The sequence below is a fragment of the Haliaeetus leucocephalus genome, unplaced genomic scaffold (assembly GCF_000737465.1).
Source record: "Haliaeetus leucocephalus isolate CR32 unplaced genomic scaffold, Haliaeetus_leucocephalus-4.0 Scaffold203, whole genome shotgun sequence".
Classification (NCBI taxonomy): domain Eukaryota; kingdom Metazoa; phylum Chordata; class Aves; order Accipitriformes; family Accipitridae; genus Haliaeetus; species Haliaeetus leucocephalus.
The window spans coordinates 266,890-290,749 of record NW_010972639.1 but is presented as its reverse complement, the minus strand read 5'-3'; the positions used below and the strand labels follow the sequence as shown (position 1 = coordinate 290,749).

The 23,860-nt window shown below is 37.2% G+C and overlaps 1 protein-coding gene across 2 annotated transcripts in view; it reads right to left on the bottom strand.

Moving 5' to 3' along the window:
• Positions 1–332: 332 nt before the first annotated feature.
• Positions 333–23,860, bottom strand: part of FBN2 (fibrillin 2) — a 173,314-nt gene continuing 149,786 nt past the window's right edge. The window contains exons 47-65 of one of the 2 annotated variants that reach the window (XM_010566065.1): positions 22,434–22,562; positions 22,009–22,128; positions 18,717–18,842; positions 18,335–18,487; positions 17,715–17,780; positions 17,306–17,431; positions 17,080–17,199; positions 15,742–15,864; positions 15,183–15,314; positions 13,180–13,305; positions 10,585–10,791; positions 9,767–9,892; positions 9,046–9,168; positions 8,791–8,907; positions 7,990–8,118; positions 6,182–6,301; positions 4,155–4,386; positions 3,316–3,475; positions 333–873 (exon numbers count right to left, since the gene is read on the bottom strand). In XM_010566065.1, coding sequence (XP_010564367.1) covers positions 499–873; positions 3,316–3,475; positions 4,155–4,386; positions 6,182–6,301; positions 7,990–8,118; positions 8,791–8,907; positions 9,046–9,168; positions 9,767–9,892; positions 10,585–10,791; positions 13,180–13,305; positions 15,183–15,314; positions 15,742–15,864; positions 17,080–17,199; positions 17,306–17,431; positions 17,715–17,780; positions 18,335–18,487; positions 18,717–18,842; positions 22,009–22,128; positions 22,434–22,562 — 2,810 coding nt within the window. In that variant the 3' untranslated portion in view covers positions 333–498. Of the gene's footprint in view, positions 874–3,285; positions 3,476–4,154; positions 4,387–6,181; positions 6,302–7,989; positions 8,119–8,790; positions 8,908–9,045; positions 9,169–9,766; positions 9,893–10,584; positions 10,792–13,179; positions 13,306–15,182; positions 15,315–15,741; positions 15,865–17,079; positions 17,200–17,305; positions 17,432–17,714; positions 17,781–18,334; positions 18,488–18,716; positions 18,843–22,008; positions 22,129–22,433; positions 22,563–23,860 lie in introns of both variants that reach the window. The other variant, XM_010566064.1, reaches the window with a different exon arrangement.

Below are 23,860 nucleotides of genomic sequence, written 5' to 3'. Positions count from 1 at the left end.
CTCAAATTTATAAATCTAAGGAAAAACAAGCAGGTTTCCCTTTTTGTTTACATAATTTGTTAATTTCTCCATATATTACTGCATTAAAAATAAATAAATTTCTATATTTTTTTTTAATTAGGAACTATAGCAAAATACCCAAAGTGTTACAGACTGCTAACAGGAAAAAAACAGCTCACATTTTTGTGCCATTTAGTGCCATATGATGACTTCTTGAACTTTAGCTTTTTAATATACTTTAAATTGAGGTTATATAAAAGATACAGTAACCATGATCGCCATTGTAATCAAAGTTTTGGCGGTGGCCAAAAGTTTAAGTTACCCTCCTGCAAGGGTGGTTCTGCAGTCTCGGCAGGATGGAAGGAAAGAGGTCTTCCCCTCTCTCTTCCTGCCCCCAAAGTCAGTGACTGTTTTAAAGCCTTGGAAAAGCAGATATGCTCAGGTGGGTAGACAGGTGAACAGAAGTGACTAAAGAACTGAACTCAGTCTGGAAGATGGCTAGTAGAGGTCTATCCACAGCCTCATTCTGAGAGCTTCCCCGAGCTCTCCTAAGAGGTAGTTGTCCTCATTGCTGTCTTCCAGTTTCTTCAGCTCCTTTTTCCTATATAGAGGAATGCTAGTGATTTCCAGTGTGTGAGTTCCAGGCACTGACTTTTTCTTAACTGTGTGCAAATAACTCAGTCCATCCCTCTCATGGATTTGAAAGATGCCATCATCATTGCCACGTGAGATGATGTAGCGGACGTGGTTGGTAAGGGGCTCAATGGCTGGCATAAGTTCTAGGATGTGCTCCTTGTTGTCAAGCCTGGAAATGTTGACTCTCATCTTCAAAGGACTATCCATGTCTAGACTTTCCAAGCTAATCTGCTCAATCTGAAGTAAAGGAGGAAAGATTGTTTAGACCAGGAGAGAAACAGATATTTGCTTGCACTGGGAGAAGAATAATATGTGATTATTAACAGTTTCTGCATTTGTCAAAATCTAGCTGTGAAAGAAGCAATTGTAAATCCTTTCCACCTGGGAGAACCGCTTGATTCCATATAACACACCCTGTGAATCTTGAAGGCTTCTCACACAGGCTTAACAGGATAATTTAAGTTACAGCATCAGGTCTACAGAGGGGGCTCAGGTTTCAGGTTCTTTTCACAATCTGTTTAACTTCATGCTTGCAAAATGTCCATGTAAAGAAGAGACCTATGTTTACTACTGCAATAGGGACAGTAATGTGAGGCACAGTCTTGTTCTTAGGATCAACTTCAGTGAGGAACATTACAGAAATACATACCACAAAGCTGTATGGGAATTCCCTGAAATTTCTGGTGAAACTGTTTTAACAAAACCTGGCTTCTAAAAACAAGCAGTCTCAGCATTTGGTGAGGAGGAAGTACAGTGATTATAAAGGAAATTGAAGTGAGGAGAGAACTGCTGTATTGTTAGCCTTCTACAGAAAGGGGTAGTATGTCATGTTGTCCAATTACATCCTATCTGGACCACTGAAAGGAGTGTGGAAAAAAGTCCTAGCATTGTTTTTCTGACAAATCAGTTGTGTTCTTTTTTAATTTGAGCTTCAATATAGTTATGCTGCAGGTGTGAATCTGTCCAGAGGTGTTAGTTGTGAACACACTTGGGAGTGGGGGGCAAGAATGAGTGCATTCCTAGGAAAACCACCTAACAAGCAACAGCTTTTGAAAGTGCTTCTACAAAAATATATAGGCTGTAGCCTTCTTTAGGAAACCTAAGTGAGGTACCTAGCCTACATGTCAAGATCCTTTCATGCTTGTAAAGATAGCAAAGGATTTCTCTCTCTGAGGGAATTCCAATCATATGTGAGTACATATGTGTACTAATACATAATGTAATTAAAAACATGTGGTGAAAACATGGAAAATTTGTGGACAGGAGCAAGTACTGTAGTGTTTTAAATATCGCACTCCACAGGTGTCATTAGTGATGAGATTGTTTCTTTTTTCACGTAGTTTTATGGGTATGAAACCTTTCACTTTTACTACTCAGGTAGTTCTAGTACTAGAAACTGAAAAGGTTAATGCTATTAAGTGTAATAACAAGATTCAACAATTATGAACTAGATATGAAATTAACTGTGCAACAGAAAAAAAAGCTTTTCAAAACATCCATGTATTTCTGTGGTAGATTGACCACAGAATTCAGACTGAAACAGGTCCAGTGGGAGTGGTGGTGGGGAGGGAAAAGGGATGTTTGTGGGAAGTGTGGATGTGTGTGAGGAAATCAAACTTTTAGATTTTAAGTGCCAACACTATATTCTTCCAGCAGAAATTACAGGATTACTGGCTTCTTTAGAAACTTTGCCAATACAAGAACTGGCTCTGATGGCATCATGCAAAGTACTGTGTACTAAGGCTGGAGCTTCTGGGTTGTTTTATGTTCTTACCCTTTTAGAAAGGACACTTGTTGCCCCATTCTTTCAATGTAACTTGTGTGGCTAGCACACCTCACCATTTTAGTTGACGGTTTGCATTTTGCCTGTTTGCATTACACAGCTCTTGTACTACTGAAGGAAAATCTGTGTGTGTTCCCACCTCTAAATTGAGTCAGTTTCCCATTACTGCAGATTTCAAGACCAGAGCTAATGCTAGAAGACAAAATCCTATCATACAGATAATGCAGATAACAGATATACAGGTATACTCTTCTAACTTTTCAAAAAAAGCATCTAAAAAGTGTAAATAGTAGGGCTATCCTTTCATGAGTATCCCATAACTTATTTTTATAAGCCCACAAAATGCAGCAAGAAAAAAATTAAGTCTGAAGTGTAATTCTCTTATACCCTCAGCAATTCTGCAAATACTGGACTTAAGTGTATCAGCTAGGTCATGGACTCCAGTCTCCCACAGTTATAAGCAACCATGGAATAGACACTTGGACTAAAATGATCTGCGAGAAGATCTACTTAGCTGTCCCAGACCATAAAATGCTGTCCAATTGCCTCCTGACAGCAGAACAGATTGCAGACATGACCAGTTTCCTAGCTCTCTGTAATTATAGCAAAATTATTTCCCTGAATATATTTTCAGGAACTAGACCACATCTTGCACTACAAAGGATTCTTTGCAAGCTTTAAAAACTTCAGCCATTCATAGTTGTTCATATCTTTCTGATTGTCACATCATTCCTGCCAATAGGCAGGTGTAAAAAGCACTGAGGCAAGGCAAAAAAGATTTTCACCATTGAATGTGGCCTGTTAAAAAATTCCCTCCATTTACTGATACTGTTGATTATCGTGTCTCTGAAAATACCTCAAAGTACACTATAGTGCTTATTTATCCTGGTACATACAGTGTCATTAGTGCTTCTCTTCTTCCTGTTGTCTTTTTTGGAATAGCCATTGATTTTGCACTCATAACATGCTTCAGGGGACAAAGCATTCTCTTCATCAGCATCTCCATCCAGTGGCAGGTACTGGCCTTTGTTAAATCCCATCCCTGAGACACAGTGGCTGTTGAAGAAAAACATCTGTTTTAGTTACTTCTTGCAGTTTCATGAACTGCCCAGTTAAATGGAAAATGAGTGTATGTAATCTGTACCACAGTGTCTGTATCCCCCTCCTTTCCCTTCCCTCAGCAGGAGGTCTGTGCATTAATTTTCTTCACACTAGTGTGGCATACTGAATGAAATACAATCATTGGCTGAAGGCCTGTAGGCTTTTCTAATTTTCATTTATAAGTTTTACAAAGAAACAGAACAAAACTAGCCTGCCCTGAACTTTGGAACTAGAGAATTTAGCCATTGTCATGTACCAGAACAATGTTATTAGTGTTTAATGTTCTGGGTTGATCAGCTTAAAACCCTTAATTAACTCAGTACAGAGGATACCTATCCTTATGCAGTAGCAGTCCTCATTGAGTGGGTTTGTGAAGTAGTTCTTGTGCAGATACTGGGGGAGAAAACAGAACTAATGGTTTAATGTTGCTTATATATTAGATTTAAAATGAGTATCATGCTGCATGCCTTTTTTTTTTTTCCTAGTTTATGGATATTGTGTGCAAAGGTAGTAGAAAGGACGACTTAGCAGACTATCCTTCATTTGCACCTCTGGTCTTCAGTCTGACTACGGTTCAGCCTTTTTATAGCCTCCTGAATGTGTCTTTGATGAATGACTGTGTGGAGATACTCACCCTTGTCCAACTCTGTAATACCCAGGTGGACAGCCACAAAGATAACCACCTTCAGTGTTGGAACAACCATAATTGCAGGGGTTCTTGGTAGAAGAACACTCATTCACATCATGGCATGCACTGGAGAACTGGTCATAAGAAAATCCAGATGGGCAGGCACACTTGTAACTTCCAAGTGTGTTGTAGCAAGAAGCAGAGCCACATGTGTTAGGATTGGAGCATTCATTTTCATCTAGTAAGCAAACAAAAGTATATTGGTATCTTCTAATCTGAAAGACATCAGGCAAGCATGATGTAGCTAACAAATCAGAGTATCTGCAAGTCCTAGGGCTCTGCTACATCCTTGACCCATAGAGATTTGGTCTCTGAGGAAAGAGTACATTTGCAAAAGTCGCCAATACATATAGCTGGGCTCTAAAGGTATTTTAGGATACTGTTACTGTTAACCTTATATTGACTCAACACTCCCCCTTCCTTCAAGGTATGTCTTTCTTCTGTTTTGCTTCATGGTCCTCTCTCCCCTGGCAGGTACACTCCTACCATATAAGGTCCACAGAGGAGAAATGAGCTGGAACTCCAGTCATACTCCAACCATGATAGTGTTCCTGGGCACCTAGTGATGGGGCGAAGTTATCCCATACCTGGTAGTGGAAACCTGCAGGCTCTGTGAGAGGAAAGACAATCTAAATAGCCAACCAAAATTAAAGAGAAAAGGAACTATAGTCTTCACCTGTGCGTGTTGAATTAAGATACAGAGAAGATGACTCTTCCAGTCAGTGTGACTGACTTGGTTCCAGGCTATATTGTGAAAAATGAGTAAGGAAAGTAGCTTGTTGTATAGAAAATCACGCTTTTGATAGTTGGCATGTGTTGCTTACCAAGGTGCTGTTTCCCTGTAGGTGTTTTCCTCTCCCATACCATTAGCACATGCTTTACCATTCTTGTCTGCAGTTATTAGGAGACATATTCTTTTGAGGACTATCTCCAATATTCAGAGACTGTAGCTGGTTTGGAGTTTTGCGAGAGTTGTTTGTTGTGTGATCCTGTCAATCCCACCCCAGTCCTTTGCCTTCTTTGCTGTAGAGCAGTACTAAGTAAGGGGTGATGATGGTGGTTGGGACTTCAGAAAAACTGCCTGGTGTACTACTTAATGTAAAATGGGTATACTAATCTGATTTATATGTCTAGGATCAGGACAGCAAGATTAGCCTATAAGAAATGTATGGCAGTGCTCACAGATGTCCTCTGATTACGACACCATTGACAGAGAACCATGAAAGCAAACCTGAAAAGGTAAATAAGTTGTTATGGTGCCTTGTGAACAGTACAGGATGGGGTTGTTCGGGTGTGTGTTGGTTCTTATTTAAAAAAAAAATTCCCACATTTCATTTGGTGTGGCAGTTAGCTTAGTTCATGAAACACAGAAAAGAAATGGTGGATTGAATGAGCTAAACCTACCATAAAACTGCTGAGCTGATTAATTTGTCCCTGATACCTGCCCAAAGAAGTAATGTACGCCTTAAGACTGTATTTTGGAAGTAGGAAACCCTTAATCATTATGTTGATATTTTTTCTCCCCATCGACTATAGATGCTATTCTGTAGTATTCTCAAATTGCTAATAATGGTGAGTGATTCTTACTGATGAAAGGTGGGATTTGTTTGTTTGTTTGTTTGTTTTTCCCCAGCAGAGGTATTTACATTGATGCTTTCAGGAATTCAATGAACATCTTCCCACCTTTCTAAGATGCGGATTTTTCCGGGGAGAAGGGAGTCAGAATTTAGGCCTTACTAGGAAAACTCCTTGTCACACAGAGTTTCAACAGGATGAGTGTGTTTTCTTGTTACCTTATGTATTGATTTATGCTGGGAGTAATAAGTGTATGGGAGGAGGGGGAGAGAGGAAGAAAAGATTTGTGTCTGCATACTCTTTGTACTGCCCATTATTGTCCTCGCCTGGCAGTTGTCACTATAAACATTATGACACCTTTGCTGTTTAAATATATCCTGTGCTGTTTGCTTCCTTACCAACACATTGATTCCACTGGTAATGCTGAATATATCCTTGTGGGCACCCACATCTGTATCCACCCAGGATGTTTTGACAGCCATGCTGGCACCTATGGTTTCCATCACATTCATCCACATCTTTGCAATCGGTAGAGAAGTAGAACATGAAAGAACACATGATTATACACATTGCCAAATACATTACCCACTTTGATCATTTGAAATGATCACTGAAATTGAATGATCATTGAAACACCAGTATTTATGACAGAGGAGTACTGCTGTACTACGGAAGCACCATTCAGGTTGGTCTTTTGGAAAGTCTGAAAGTCAGTTAATGTAGTGTTCTTTCTATCATCAATAATCCTATTGGAACATTTGAGCCTTTGTATTACTCTGATTTGGAGAAGAAACATTTTTCCTAGTAATCCCACATGATATTGCTTTGATGTAATGTTTAGAATCTGTATGTTTTTTTATTTCAGTTTTCAAACCAACTATGTAGGACTAAGCTTTCAGTTTTCTGGAACATATCAAAGTGTTTGAATATGAGGAATAGACAGCGAATTTGGATGTAAGTGCTTACCTTTGCAATTAAAAAGAAAAAGCCATCTAAAGAGTCTCTGAGGTATGTGTAAATACAGAAGAAAGCCACAAAGAAAAACCAAAGTGTAGAAACTCAGTCATCTGAAATAGTGTCTGCTATAAGAAGTAAGTAGATTATACGCAGCCTGATGTGTCAGGTACAGTATGCAGTTCTAGTAGAAAATAAAAAAATCATGTATGATATCACAGTTCTAAGTTACACTCTAGTTGTCCACAGTTTGAAACAAATTTAATGGAATTGTGATGTCACAAAGCCTGACGTGCAGAAAACCATCATGCCAGGAACTGAAAGCTGTCATTTCATCAGTAATAGCTTATAGAGCAATTCTGATGTGCTATTTATGTATGCATCTTGTGAATGCTTTGATATGTATAATTTAGTGTTTTGTTTCGTAGGTGCTGAGTGAAGTACACAACAAGATGTATCTACTTTATGAGAACAAAGTAATCTGACAGAAGATAATGCTTTCTAGAACTTCTGGCTGCATATATTCTGCACTGTTACTCTAGAAATAGGCTCTAAATGTCAATTTCTGTTTTAAATGCTGTATCAAGGTAGCTGACATTTTGAGATGACATAAATCTATCATATATACCTCTGCATTTCTAATTCTCAGCAGCCAGATGGCCTAGTACTGCCTTTTATTTCTTCTTTGCTCAATATCTAAGGCCCAGTGAAGAATCTGGAGCTCTCAAATAGAGATTTCCTGACTGGGGCTCCCTTTTGGGCCAACAGAGAGAGATGAAGCTCAACGATATAATTTGTATTTTAACTGTAGTGAATTACCCTTCTGAATGTGTATCTCTCCAGTAGATGACTTAAAGTATGGAATTTAGAATCTAATCTTGGATACGCTCAGGTGGATTATTACAATTAGCTGAAACAAAAATTGTAGAGAGAATCTGTTTACGTTGTATGAAGAGAAAACTAGACTTTTAGATGCCTAAACCTATGTGAAGTTGAAATGGCAGCCTGGAAACAGTAGTTCAAGAGTTCAGCTAAAAAGTCACTTTTTATTCTAATTTGTATTAAAATTACTCAGGCAGTATGTTGTTACATACAATTATGCTTAAAATTACTCAAATACATTCCTATTTCTTTTTGGTATTTACTTTTACTATGGCTGGTGCTCTGTTTTATGTGTCTTTGACATCACAAGATTCACTAGACACAGAAGTAAGGATTTTCACCATTGAAAAAATTGACCTTCACTAGTTACCTTCGCAGTTTAATCCAGTAGAATCCAGAGAAAATCCCCTTTGACATTCACAGGTAAAACTACCAGGGGTGTTTTGGCAAATTCCTTTTGATCCACAAAGCGATGGCTGAGAACCACATTCATTGTTATCTTAAAAATGCAGAGGAGAGAGAAGAAGGTTGGTATACCTTGTGGCATGATTTTAAACATGTTCTTGTAATATTTCTTAGGAGGCTGAAATCCACAGAAGGGCAACAATTTATTTTGAAAATGTAGCTTTTCATATTTAAATGTCAGATGACCTGACAACTCATGCAGAGCTATGGGTAATTAATAAATCAGAAGTGCAAGCTGTAATTCAGTTATGAGTGCGAAACACAAAGGTATGTAATTGCTGACAGTGAAAAAATGCTGCACTTGCGTATTAGCTGAACTAAAATAGTTTCAGTTGGCAAGATTCATACATATGCTTAAGATCTAAAGACATCTGTATCTATTAAAAAAGAAAATGCAGCCTGTTTTTGTTTAACGACATTTTATATCAGATTTTAATACTTTACTCCTTTGTCTCCATGTGGTTATACTTAGAATATAATAACATGTATTAAATATGTACAACTGTTTACTAAGCAAAAAAATACCAATGGTGGATAGACTGATTTTTCTTTAGCTATAATTGTTGCTTTTCAAAATCTGTTTTCTGGACTCCTGACATTATTGCTTTGTATTATTACTGTTTATACAGAGCAAAAGAAATGAATGAGAATTGAGAATGTTGTTCTTATAGAAAAACTGATGCAAGAAAATGAATGCTTTTCTTACCAATACAAGCTGTGTGATGTTGCGTAAAACCAGGTGGACATTTGCATGTGAAGCCTCCAAGGGTGTTGACACAGAGAAACTGACAATTGTGTTGTTTGCTTTGACATTCATCAAGATCTGAAAGTGAGAGATGTTGTCTTAAGAAAAGTCACCAGAAAAAAGTCTTAACTTGATAAAAGTACCACACTTCAAAACTATTTCCTTTTAAGTCAAGGTGCAATAAAATTAAAAGTTGCTATGTGTAACTTTCTTTACCTCTACATGTCTTTCCATCTTCTTGAAGGATGTAGCCCCGAGGACATGAGCACTGATAGCTCCCTTCTGAGTTCTTGCAGATAAAATTGCATGGTTTAGGAGACTGAGAGCACTCATCAAGATCTAAGGAGAGAAAATGTTAAGTACCTGTTGTACTGATTTCTTTATCTGTCTTTGAAGGGTGTTTTCTAAACAGCACTATATTTAAGAGAAAAATGTTTGTAGAAAAAGTCCCCAATTCACTTTGGTTCAGAGTTCCTGTATCTTTCTCTATGGATGTGTTGTGGTGGAGTTGCCACTACAGGGACAAAGTGAGTGTCTTGGAAGAGTAATATACTAGAGTGACAGTGGCATTAATATTTTCATCTAAGACTAAGTATTTATTTTTGAGCATACTATGGTATACTTATATTTGTTAACCAACAGGAAAGTGCGAAAATGTAGACCACAAAATGATGAGCTCATTTGTCAGTCAAAATGGTTATATAGCTGAAACGTTATTTCAGTGCTCATTCTACTGCAGGAATATTGCCAATACAGCTTGTTTCTTGATTTCCCCAAATGAAATACAAAAATAGAAATGTGTATTAGGAAAAGAAAGATAGAAAGAAATAAAAGAGATAAAGAGGAAAACCTGCTTTGATACAAAGGCTTACAGAGGTTGATACATCATTATGTACCAATTAAAAAAATAACTGATGATTAAAATGCTGAATCTTACCAATACAAGATGTGCCACTTATGTCAGTGGTATAGCCAACTTTGCAAAAGCATCGGAAGGAGCCCATAGTGTTAATACACTGTCCATTTCTACACAGCTTTGGCATGACCTTACATTCGTCAATATCTGTACAGAAAATATTAAGTATGTCATCTTTCACTTTTAAATTCGACTTTTTTCTTTTCTTGCATTTTTCTTTCTATCATGTTTCTGATAGGAACTTTGCCCTTTCTCTCTCTTTAAAAATGGATTTGAATTCGAAGTCAAACATCCTTCAAACTTTCGTTATTGTTTTTTATATCAAAACCTTCCTGCTATTTCATTGGGTACTCAGGTTCCAGTTTTGCTAACTCAAAATACAAAACCCATAGTAGTGAATTTTCTTATGACCAGTCAGATGATATAAAAAATTTTTCACCACAATTTGAAAATGTATGTTAGCTTCTTCTTCCTGTGTGGAAAGAGTAACTGCAAAGCATTCAGTGAGACTGCTGTTAGAACCACTGTTGTTGCCTTTGCCATGTATGCAACTTTTCAGCATACAAAAGCTTTGGGATAATTTCTAGCTTTTAGTTACTGGTTGGTACCTCCTGTTTTAGATCCCACCCCTGAAAATTCTGCACAGCTGTGAGTATTCTGGTTGCAGCTACTGTTTAAAGGTGTTTTTAATTTCTGGTCTTTCAGCAGCATTTGAAAAATCAAACTCTGTTGCTTTGCAGGAAATTCTTTGACAGATCTTCAAAGAGAATTCTGCATTTTCTTAAATATGTGAGCATATTCTTTCCCCCTTTTCTGTCTCTTTTCATCCCTGCAAATACCTCTTCCATCTGTAGTATAGCCTGGTCCGTGTGGACAGAGTTTCTTATATTGGGTGGTTCCAGGAAGCGGACAGAGCTCACACTGGTTACCCCAGCCCCGGCCTCCATCACAGCAGCACTCAGATTTAGTGACAAGATTCCGGCTGCTTGAAGACATCTGACACATTGTCTGTAAAACTTCAGCAAAGCAAAACCCTTGGCGATTATCTGTAAGGAAGAAGTAGAGAGATCAAAAAAGAGCACGAGATAAACATCTGATCCATTAAGCATATAATCTGTTATTCTGGTTCTCTGTCAACACATGCAAGCACTAGAAGATTATTAGCAACCAGTCTGCGAAGCCTCTTTTGACTTAGCCTTTCAGATTTGTTGTGTTTTCTGATAATCTGCTGCCATTTCAAGTGTATTCCAGATATCCCTAAAGTTCAGTACCTGCATGAACTGGATACGAGTTTTACTTCTAGGAAAGTTGCACCCTGGGGCATATCTGGTGAGCTTGCTTGATAGTAAAACAGGCTGCGGGCCAAACTGAGCTTCCACTTAAGCTGCCTGTGTTTGGCTTGCATTTGAATGATTTACTTGGAGTGAGGTTAGAAGTTTGTTTTGTTTGTTTGTTTCACTGGCCAAAATAGCATGTCTATGATTTAGAATTTTCCTGATGTGGTTTAAATGACTAAGTCCTTAGCATTTAAAATAGTCTATGCAACTCAGTACTTTTTCAGTAGCACTCCTAATTTTTGTTGGGGGTGTGTGTGGGGGGAGATTTATATGGCCATACTGTTGATTTGTCCCTTTCTAATTCTATTTTCCTTAATTTTTAAACCTTTTGGTTAATACCTGTCAATCATGAAAGAGGAGCAAAACTTCAGTCATTAAGCTCCTACAAGTTTCCTTCAAACAGGCAGCTGAGGAGAGCAGAGACCCCAGCTTCCAGCGCTAATGGAAACTCTGATTTTTGCAGAGATGATATCTTCCAAATAGGCTGTCACCTGTCTTATTTGTTAATTAAAATGGAGACATTGTCAGCCATGGTCTGACAGACACTCATGTTCTTAAATAAAAGATTTTATTTTCTTTTCTTAAAGCTAAAAGTTAAAATCCTTCAGATCCCTCAGAATGTGTATATGTATCAACAGCCAGCTGACCTTCTCTTACACAACTATTAGGAGTAGAATGTATACATTTCTTACATGAATTCGGTAAAATGCGAACTTTGGCTATAGCTAAACTTAATTTGGGTGCCTGGTAACTTAACTGTTTACATCAAATAAAGCTGTCCTCCCTGAAAGTGTCAGTTGTGTGAGACAGCATGTTTGATGTAGTAATCTGCAAGACTTACCAGATTTCTGTTCTCCTAGATAGACATATTGCACAAGTCTATGCACATCATGACTTGAAGAACATATAAGTGCTTTATCCCCAATTTGAGATGTGGGATAAATTTTAATGTGAACACAATATGAAGGTTTACACAATATATTTAAAATAATGTAAACTAAGACTTAATATTTGTGTTTTAATTCCAAAGAAATACTTTGTTTCTGCCAGACTAATTTTTCATTTTAATTTCTGAACCAGGAAACCCTAAAGGAAAAGCAGCAATGAGCAAACTAACCCAAAGCATAGCTTTCAGAAAATAATAAGAAAATCATATATTAAATATCAGAAAGCAATAACGACCTCCAAGCAGGGTATTTCCTTGGCATTAATGATTGGCTGGGTTTAACAGACTGCAGCATCCTCTCCCCATCTGGTCTTAATCCTTAGGAAATACCCTGCACTTCCAGTGCTATTGCTTTGCCATGAAGTCAGCACACTACTGGTGACAATTTACAGGGAGCTGGTTTTATAGCACTTACAGAAGATAGTACACAAGTATTTTTGATGCAATAATACTAATAAATACTCATACAGTTTCAGTATTGTAAAATACTTTGCAGTATCTACACTTGAACACTGATCATGAAAAAGTAAGGTTTTGCAGTTCTGTTTGATTTCTAAAAAGGGAACACTTAATTTTATAGTGCAAATGACAAGTCTGAACATACTGAAAAGGAAATACAGGTTGATGAATGTAAAACCCTTCATCAGAATTTAATGTGCAGGCCTGCCTCAAAACAATTTAATATATCTTGCAAATCTGTGGTGAAATCCTAGTATTTTGTGTTCATAATCACTGTCTGAATTAAAGGTGCAGAAAATTCAGATACCTAGTTGCAGTACTGTGGCGCTTAAGATGTTGTTCTGAATATGGAAACAATTTTGCTCTGCATCCCAGTTTTTGATCTAAGGTAACTAATTCTGCTTCTTCTTTAAAAACACCTGTATTTTGTCCCGAAAGTGTTGCTCAGCACCATATTTATGTCCTTTCGAATTTAGACACTTCTATGTGACGCCCCTGATTGCTAGACTCAGCTGACATTCTCAAGGTGCTCCTCATTCCTATCATTATTTAATATAATATTGTTTAATTAATAAGGATGATTATTTAATTTTTGTATATACGAGAACTACTAGGTACTCAGAAGCCTAATTTACACTCTGCATCCCTTACACTTTAATGTAAGATGAAATGTATATGAAAGAGGCATTTACCAAGACACTCAATACGTGATGGACTTGACAGGAATCCTTCATTACATTCACATCGGTAGCTCCCAATAACGTTCACGCAACGACCATTTTCACAGATACCTGGCTTGGTGCGGCATTCATTTTCATCTTTACAAAAATATAATAAAAAACATTAAATAAAGTGTTACAAGAAAATATATTAGACTTCTAGAATGCATTAATTATTCTGCGTAATATTTGCAGAATATTTGCAAGTGGAAAATCAACAACTGATTAAGCCTGGAAAGGACTTTCCTAATAACACTATCCTACTCCATTTCTTATGTACTGCATCCTAGGATGAAAGTTTTGATCCTTGTATGTTCTTTGCAACTTATAAGAAAAAAGCAGAAAACACATGCAGCAGAGCAAGTTCTAGTCATAACTTTTACCTGGCAAGTAACATCTAAGTAAAATTGGAATATGTGCATGATTTGAGTAAAAACTTTTCACTTTGTAATCGTTAAGATTCTCTGAATATGTCTGACCTCTCCTGTAATCAGTCACATTTTAGTCCACACACCATTTCCCTGAAACAGTTTACAATCTTAGTGTGTTTTTGTCGTGGTTTAATCCCAGCCAGCAACTAAGCACCACGCAGCCGCTCACTCACTCCCCCCCCATCCAGTGGGATGGGGGAGAAAATCGGGAAAACAAGTAAAACTCGTGGGTTGAGATAAGAACAGTTTAATAGAACAGAAAAGAAGAAACTAATAATGATAATGGTAACACTAATAAAATGACAACAGTAATAATAAAAGGATTGGAATGTACAAATGATGCGCAGGGGAATTGCTCACCACCCGCCGACCGACACCCAGCCAGTCCCCGAGTGGCGATTCCCCGCCCCCCCCTTCCCAGTTCCTAAACTAGATGGGACGTCCCATGGTATGGAATACACTGTTGGCCAGTTTGGTTCAGCTGCCCTGGCTGGGGATGAGAAGCTGAAAAATCCTTGACTATAGTCTAAACACTACTGAGCAACAACTGAAAACATCAGTGTTATCAACGTTCTTCACATACTGAACTCAAAACATAGCACTGTACCAGCTACTGGGAAGACAGTTAACTCTATCCCAGCTGAAACCAGGACAGTTTTCTTCCATAGCTAATGGCAAAGATACTGTAAGCAATTACACACCTTTATAGATTCTTAAAATAAAACCTCAGAAAAACCTCAGGGCAAAAATGGCAAAATTGTTGTTAATACATATTATTTCCCCTGAAAAATATCATAAAGATCTGTAAAGGAGAGTAGTCATTCTCCTGCTTTTCACTTGAAGCATTCACTGAGATGGATGTTTAATTTTTTTTTTTCCTCTGAGCCAATGACAACCTTAGCCACCTCTGTCCACAGTGAACTTTGGAATGCTCTCAGATTTTTTTATGTACCAGAAGAAAGTATCATTTGCCAAAATGTAGCTATTGTTTCCCCCTCAACTAACTGAGAAAATGATGGAGGAAAGCTGTTCACTTACCTGCAGGATGGAGAATTATTTTGAACTATGGAAGTTTCCACTTCTTATGCCCTTCATGGCTTTTATATGTTTTTTCAGAATCTTACAGTTTTAATTCTTTACAGAACTGCCACATTATTCATAAACAGTATTAATGCTAAAGGAAATGTAACTTCTTATTTATGACAATTCTGCTTCCTACTCATCAAATGAGGTCTCTTTTGTATGGCAACTTAATTTTTTAAAACTAACAAGTGTCTGAAAAACTTTCTGATTTTTTGGTACAACAAAAGAAACAAAACCAGAGTTTTTCTTTTGAAATACTTATTAGTCATTTAGAACTCCTTTCAGATAAGGCTCAAACCTTGAAACAAAAAAGAAAGTTTAAGGTGTTGGGCATCATTAGCTATGTTAAGTGTCCTTTATGAACTGCTATTTTCTAGTTTACTATATACATATACAGAGAATTTTTCATTTGTTTGCTTGTTTGTATTTCAGTAGATGTCTTCTTCCCTTTCTAAGCTTCACCTGTGCAGCCTTCTCCATCGGGTCTCCGGGTCATTCCAGGAGGACAAATGCACATGAAAGTACCAATCAAATTTTTGCACATCATGCCTCTTGATTCGCAGTCATGGAGACCTTCTGCACACTCATCTAGATCTGGAAAAGAATAAGTATTTTGTGTTTGAACTCCCTTCCAGTACCTTCAGTTGCTGAAGACAAGTAGCACTTTCTCAAGAAAAAGATCATACAGACTTCCCTAATTAACAAGCACTGAAGAAAAATCTGAGAGCTATGCTTAATTGCAGTTGTCTTAATGTTTGTGAACTGTAACAACCTGTCAAGTTAAAGATGAACTTCACCATTGTGACCTTCTTGGCTTTACAATCCCCATCAAGGGGTACACTTGATAACAAAACCCTAGATACTGGTCTTACATGAGTTCTGAAAGAGTAAATCATCATCTGCTGGGCTGTTGCTACATTCCACTGACAGGATGAATGCAAGATGCACAGAAACATCTGGATCATGCTTTGGCCAGTACAGGGTGATGGAAGTCAGTCAAAGTTTATATGTCAGTCATTACCTTTGCACATCTTTTGGTCTTCTCTTAGTTCATAGCCGACTGGACACGTGCATTCATAGAAACCGTAAGTGTTGATACAACGAAAAGCACACAGCAAGGGATTCTGAGCACACTCATTTATATCTGAACAGAAAGGAACAAAATAATCATTCTCCACTAAGTTTTAAAACAATCACCAAGAAGGTTTTCTTATACCTGTGCTTTTCTTGTCCACTAAAAACTATCAGAAATGTAGTAATTCAAACCAGAAAGTTGTGGATGTTTGGTTTTGAGTAGCCATCAAACAAAGCTCTACTTAAAAATAATGGCACAATAAATACGGAACTACTTGAGCTTAGAACGACAAGTTGGCACAGGCCTATTTCAGTTTTTTATTATATAATCTTTTTTTAATGTATTTTTGTATGATGAGAGATGTCAGCTTTTTATCCAACTCTAAAAAAAAAAGTAATTCTTGCTTCAGAAAGCAAACTAATTGTGATTCATAAAATGCAAAACTTGTAAGAAGCATTCTGATCAGGATACAACGAGAGCAGAATGGTTGTACACAATTCCCGCACTATGAAAAATAAGAGGTACTTAATGAAACTAATAGGGGATTAGTTCAAAACAGCTGAAAGAAAATACTTCTCTAAGTAGTGACAGTAGTGACATTCTGGATCTTGCTGCCAGAAGAGGCTGTGGAGGCAGATGGTATCAGCAGATTCAAGACTGTACTAGACATATTCTTGGACAACAGATCCGTAAGTGGATACTAAACCCACTGTGCGGGATGCTTCCCCCATTTTACATGCTATTTTTCCTATATCCTCAGCTCTTGTATTAGAGGAGTGAACTGCAGAGAGCTGTTAATCATGCTTGTATGCTGAATTAGCATTTCAATTGTGAGGGATGAAATAATGGACTAGATGGACCAGTGGTCTGACTTCAGTTATTATGTTCAGTATAACTCGTTACTGTAACTGTGATGAGTGGGTCCATTCATAACTGCTCTGCCTCAGTTATGAAAAATGCTCTGCAAATTCAGGCATTTTTGCCATGGTTAGCTATACAGTTTATAAGGATCTTCTGGGGGCTCAACAGCCACTTCCTGCCCCCCACCCCTTTCCAACAAACAGCTGAATAATGTAACATAACACAACATGCAGTCTGGGAAATCCTGTGATAAACTAAAAATACTGCTTAGATCAATTCAAGACTTCTTTTTCAAGGACATATTTCAAGCAGAGAAACTTTTTTTTCCTCCTAGTTATTACAGCACCAAATGCCTAGTTAATAAAGTAATTTGAATACTGAGGACTGGACAAAAACTAAAGAAAAAAAAAGGGTATAAGTTACCTTCACAATTCATCATTGGGCCTGGCTCAAATCCCTCATGACAGTTGCACTCAAAACTGCCGATCATGTTAGTGCACGTACCGTTTCCACATGGATTGCCAATTGAACATTCATCAGTATCTGTATGTAATGAATAAATGCAAACTGAAGAGAACTGGGAGACATTTCAAATTGTGTTTTAAATTCAATTGTTACAATTCTTTTAATTTATGAAAAATGGACACACCGATGCAATGTACTCCAGTGTAATCTAAGTTGTATCCCATGGGGCACTCACAGCGGAACGATCCATCAGTATTGATGCAGTGACCGTTTGAGCAAATTCCTGGGCTTTCAAGGCATTCATTGACATCTAAAAAGCAGGAAGATATTAGCAACCACTTAGATGATGCATTTCTGTGTCAAGTCTTAAAACAGCATTTTAAAGAAACTAAGCGCCCTATTCTGTTTATCTCTAGCCATGCAATTTCAGTGGTAATCTTTTAACTACCATTTCATAATGGTCCACATTTATTAAAGGTCAGCCTCGTGTCACCTGGGGCTGTGGGGAGTAAGCCATCACATACTACAATATCCAAGTCTGGTTTTAAGTATAAATAATTTTTTTTTTAATTATCAGGAAAAAAAATACCTACCTTCACGTGTATCATCAATTCCAGGAATAGTTCCATGACCATATGGACACAGGTCCTGAAAAGCAACTGTAGAGGTATGGTTTTTTAAAAAAAAAAAGTGAGTGAGAAAAAGAACTATGACAGATAGTTAAAGCCATCCAAAAATCTTCTGTATCACATTTTTCAGAACTGTCAAATGTTTAAATCATGGTCATTATGCTGTCTTGCCAGATGCAAAAGTAACACTGTCTCTAGGTTGGGGAAGCAGCACTAGGACTCGTTGAGCTTCCATGTGCATGTGCTTGGTGCCTTCCCCTTTCTGTACTTGGAGAAAACCAAGAACTGTCAATTACTTCAGGGATTCTTGGCACTGTCCCATTTTGCTCTTCTCTTTTGCCTAAAGCAGGAGGCTACAAGTTCATTTCTCTACAGAGCAAAAACAACAATTCAGTATTTCTCCTTTTCTGTGGTTTCTTCTATTTAATTTTATTCCTTCTGTTGACCTGAAAATGGTTCTAGAAAAGGCAGTTAAGACACAATGCCAAGAGATCTCTCCTTCTAATGATCAAAAAGGTACAACACAAGCGTGATTTTCCTTTTCTCCCACCTAAAAAGGCTTTATTTTAAATCTTGATGTGTACCTTCTTCTTCCTTTGGACAGAGCTCACAAGGATCACCCCATCCTTCTCCTGGCATTTTACTGCAGCAACACTTTGCCTTTGTGGTGTTGAAAGCCTTTGGCACTGAGCACTTCCCATTCTCAAAGTTAGTGAAACAGAAGCTCTGGCGAGTATCTAAAAAAGAAAACACAGTTACATTACCTGCTACCTCGTTAGATGATGACTGTCTAGCCCTGAAATGAATAATGTTAGGCCTATATTTTTCATACTATTTTGAAAGCACTGTCCAATCCTCATAAGGGCATAGATTGGAAGGGACCTGCAGAGGTCCCTTCTTACTCATTCTACAGAGTATCTGTTATCTGTTAGAATAAGTTATTAGATTCCTTAATCATTAACTTACCAAAACATCTCCGTCCATTATCAGACAGCACAAAACCTGTAGGACAGATGCACTGGAAACCTCCTGCAGTGTTCGTACAAGAGCCAAAGAGACAGATGTTGGGATCCTCGTTACATTCATTAATATCTGTAAATTAAAGGAGAAAAGGTTCACCGTAACCCCATTGGCTGTGAATTCCTTGGTTAAGAAAGATTATTTATTTATTTATTTAACTTCAGCAGGAGATGCTCCTCCAGTAAAGCACCCAAGAGATAAAGCAGCCTGAAGGTTCCACTAACTTTTTCAAATTAGAGTGTTTCACTGGCATGCACTTTCCTCTCCAAATACCATTCTCTGTTCTTTGTCATATTTATAATATAAACATTAAATAAATGCTTTCAGACTGAAACAGAGAAGAAATATTTCTGATAAGAAAAATATTCTTCTGTAAATGTAAAACATCCAAAGATGAATTTTTAGAAATCTGTATTTTGGGGGTTCTTTGTAATTAAAGGTGGGCTTTTTTCATGCTGATTGACTGATTCTTGAACTGAAACTATAGCTAGCTATTAGTAGAGGGAAACCTATGATTATATTTATATATTCAAATATATAATAACCAGTCTTCCACAGCCACTCTTGATATGTTATTTAAATTTTTTTCCTGTTCAGTTGCATAATTTAGAATATATTGCTCTGACAATTTAAATGTAAGATCTAGATTTTTTTTAAAATAGAGATATTTTTATAATTATTAAAACCAAACCAAAATAAAAGAGCACTTAATATAAAAACCAAGTGCCTGTAAAATTGTGCAGCTCAAATGGTATCAGGCTGCATATCCTGCAGCTATATAGACAACAGGCAGACTAAGAAAAATAATACATTAATAGTTCTTTAATTTTTCATACCTATTATTGAAAACTGTATTTGAATTTATTCTGTTCTGCAAATACTGACAGAAGATATAAGCCTCCTTGCTAAAGTAACTGGTAAAGGTAATTATAATTTAATAAATTCTGAACTGTATTTTAATAATCTTCAAAGCTATACCTGCAGTTCAGCCCCCCCGAATCTTTCAGTAAGGGATATTAAAAGAACCATCACAGAAACCTATGGCTGTAAAAGTGTTCTACATTAATATCCATGTTGATCTTAATCACAGTGTAGCAGGAATAGGTGTTCTCCATGAAAATAAGCTTCATGGATGTTAAGTCACGAATTTGTAGTGCTGTTTTTCCTGATATTTGTTGGACTCTCTACTATACTGAATCTTAGCATAATTTGGCATATGACCAAACTCTCCAGTAGCTTCCCATGGACAGGCTCTTATCATATGAAGCATTTTAAGTCAGCTTATTTCAGTGGAAAAAAAAAGGTAATTAATTTCCCAGTTAGTGCGGCAGTTGCTAGTATACAAAGCTAAGCAATTTGGCTTCATTAATGGGATGGAAAAACTGCTCTTTTGAAGTATTGATTATTACTGGAATGAATGGCTTGGGACTAGTGGAAGAAACTCTTTTTGTGGCCATGATGAATAGGTGACTAGCCACACTGTGGCAGTAAATGAGTCCTCTCCTCTTCATTCCCACAAAATGAAAGGAAATATATTAAATGGATAGGTGAAAACTAAGAATTTTTCTGTGGCTCCCATCCGTTTTGGTTTCTCCTGCATATAATCACCCTGACCTCAAAAAGTAATCTAGCCATTGCCAACCTTCACATTACAGACAGAAAAAATGAATTCTTATAAAGCTGTCTGCATATAAGATCAATAGAAAGTAATGGGGAATGTATGTTGCAAGACCTGTCATAATATTTATCAAAGTATTAGTACAATCACATGTGATTACCTAGGCATTTTCTAGGAACTTCAGCTGCAAATTGTCTGGACACATGGCAGAATGAAGAAAAAGAATGCAATTAAGTCCCTTTTAGTCAGTTCGGGCAAAAATCTCTTTGGCAGTCACTGATGCTGTCAAAAACATCAAGAGATTCTGTGAGGATACTAAAGTGGCTGTAAACAGTGATATTCCCGGAAAACCAAAAGTTTTCATTTTAAATTCATGATTTTGCAGCTGTAGGTGATTTGAATTCATCTCAAACATAACTGGTAATATGGAAACAGCAGCTGCCAAAAGAAGCCATGAAGTTGGCAGCAAACTGAATATGGTGCCATGATATAAAAGGATGAGACAGCTCTGGGGCTTAGAAAATACATGCTATTGTTCAAGACAAAAATTCATAGAGGTTCCTGTGATCCAGTTCCTGAACCCATACAGATTAGGTGGCTATAGGCCAAATCCTTATGTCCTAGCCATTGTTTTCTTCAGTCCATACAAGGACAAGCTGCTCATTTATTATTGGGAGTTATTTGGATGAAGTTGTGTCTGGGGTGTCACACCAGCTATCTTCAGTCATTTAAGCTGAAAACCAGGTTTCTTAATATAGTCACAGTAGAGAGACACATGCTTACTCTGTCCTCTGACCATGCAGAAACCTAAGGCTTCTAGGTTAGCTACCTCAACTTAGTTGTGTGCACCTCCCTTGCCAGGTGCCCCACATAGTTAAATTGAATGCCCAATAAATTCACAGTAGTCCTGTGCTTTGTTCTGCTGAAAAAGGGACTTGTAACTTGGATTTATTTCTCATTCTCTGCCACACCAAATCTTAATTCATTGTGTGACATTCAGCTCCTGAATAACATTCACAGCTTTAAATGAGACTTATATGAACAAACAAACACATGTAAACTGGTGAAAGGTCTGCTGTACCCTCTTCTCTTCCTGTGAATCTCAGCACTTGAGAGATATACAAAACACAAAATCAGGAAATAGTTGTTAGAAGAAGCCAATTTAACAATTGTTCCCATAAGCTCCATAATTTTCTCAAGAATTTTAAACTTCATAGCCCTCTGAAACCAGAAGCTTAGTTCATGCATTGAAATAATTAATTTTCTGTAAACATTATATAAATCTAGTACACAGGTTGGTTTGTTTTATGAATGATATTAAAAAAAAGTGAATGAAAGATAAAATACCATTTTTAAAAAAAAGTAAATATTTTTGTTTGCATTAATGAAGAAGTTAATGTACAAGCTATAGTACAATACAGTACAAAATATCTTGCTTTCCATTTTTGAAACCTCTTCCTGAAGACTCTTCCTACTTACTTATTCCCTGTCACTGTGATTTTGTCAGGCAAGGCAACATTCACAAACATTAAGGTGTACAACTACTTTCCACCAAATTAGAACCATATACTTTTTCTAATTTTTAAATTGTTCGGAAGCAACAATCAGAACTTGCCTTACCAATACAACTTTCACTTTTTACTTCATATCCTGGTGGACAGATGCATCTGAATGATCCTTCCAAATTTTGACAGGTACCAGGAGAGCATGAACCAGGTAGTGCCACACACTCGTTAGTATCTTTGGAGAGTAGATGGAATTAAGAAAGGTTTAGAATCATGTAATTCTTATGGTAACAAAACAGGCTTTTCATGAAAAAGACTGTAGGATTCTTTTCTAATTTCTTTTTCTAAGGCATTTAAATACTTGAAGATCAACAACTACTCCAAAACCCAGTTACTTCTACTGTGTTTTCACTAAAGTCATTGTCTTTTTTTTTAATACTTAGATATTCAGACTGTGGTGCTTTCGTCTACATGGGAGCTAATAGTTTGATTATTTCAGCTCATCAGTACTTTCACATCTCCATGTGGTATCATACATACCAATGCAATTCTTGCCATCTACGGTAAGTTCATATCCTTCATTACATAAACATTTGAAGGAACCGATTTCATTGAAACACCGCCCGTTTCTGCACACCTGACCAAAGAAGGAACTGCACTCATCAATATCTGTAAAAAAACCAAAATAAATCCCCAGAAACGAGAGTTGAGTCCCAGCACAGTATATACAGTATATTATAAGCACACTCAAGTTGCAATATATACTTCTGTGGAGAAGGCAAATCTTGTAGCAACAAGGGAACAGCTGACAACTAGTGGAAAGTAACTCTCACTCAAGTGCATTAGGGTATATGTTCTATTTAAACAACACTCTTTTTTTACAGGGTATTATAATTTTCAAACTTGCAGTATTACCTCAGCTACTGCATCTGGATACATTCAGTTACTGCCAAGTGACTGTATGATGCTAACTCCAGACACAGAAAAGAAAATGTTACACTGAGTGTTCTGTATTTTATCGGGATTTATATGTGCTCGAGTTTCCTCCTAAAAACTGCCATGTCATTTTCAAATTTGGGAATATGTAATTTGCTTTCCGCAAGATGATTTCCTCCTTGATAACAGTTCTGAAAATGAGGTTTGAAAATGCTTATTAGTTTGTAGAATTACTTTAGTAATGCAGACTTAACAGAGAACTGCATAAGGAAAAATACAGATGAGAAAGTGTCAGAATAAATGAAAAGGAATTCGGATAAGGACAATGGTGTAAGAACAACTTACACTTCACTGTTTTACAATATTTTAATGTGAATGATGAAGACTAACGTCAGTTTTACTGAAGAGGTTGTAGTCTTCTTCAGAATCATTAAGTACAAGCTCCTGAAAAAGATGCACCTTTCTGCTTCAGCCAATACAGCTGTGCCTGTGTTACTGGTTTATTCCATAGTGCATTTATTCTGTGTTACAGTTCTGCAAGCAGAAATACCTCCAAAGTATTATATTGGGATGGGCTAAATTGCCTTTGAATGACTGGGATAGTTTGGAAGAAAGCCCTGAGGCTCTTCAAGGTGTCAAGAGGAGTGCTAACAAAAGGCCAAGTCTCTGAGTCAGCCTGCGCTCCCTGTCCTCCTTGAAGGCAAAGCCTGGAGTAGAGGTGCTGGATGGTCCTGGCAGTAGATTGGCAGCTATACTGCCAAGGGAAAGAACCACCTTGGCAAATAGTGCCATTTTTTGGCAGCGGACTCTTCTTACTTGACCAAGTTTTTAAACTTCTCTTTCCTGGATAAGGAGAGGATTTAAAATACTTATTTAAGATGTTTTAGTTCTCTCCTGAACCAGAAAGAAACCAGTAGACTTCATTCTGTCTTCCTTCCGTAGCAGGAAGGAATGTAAAGCCTTCCTTTCTTTTGGCTTATGCTCTGCACAAGGGACAGGATCTCCAGAGACTCATGAGCCTGTTCTTCAGC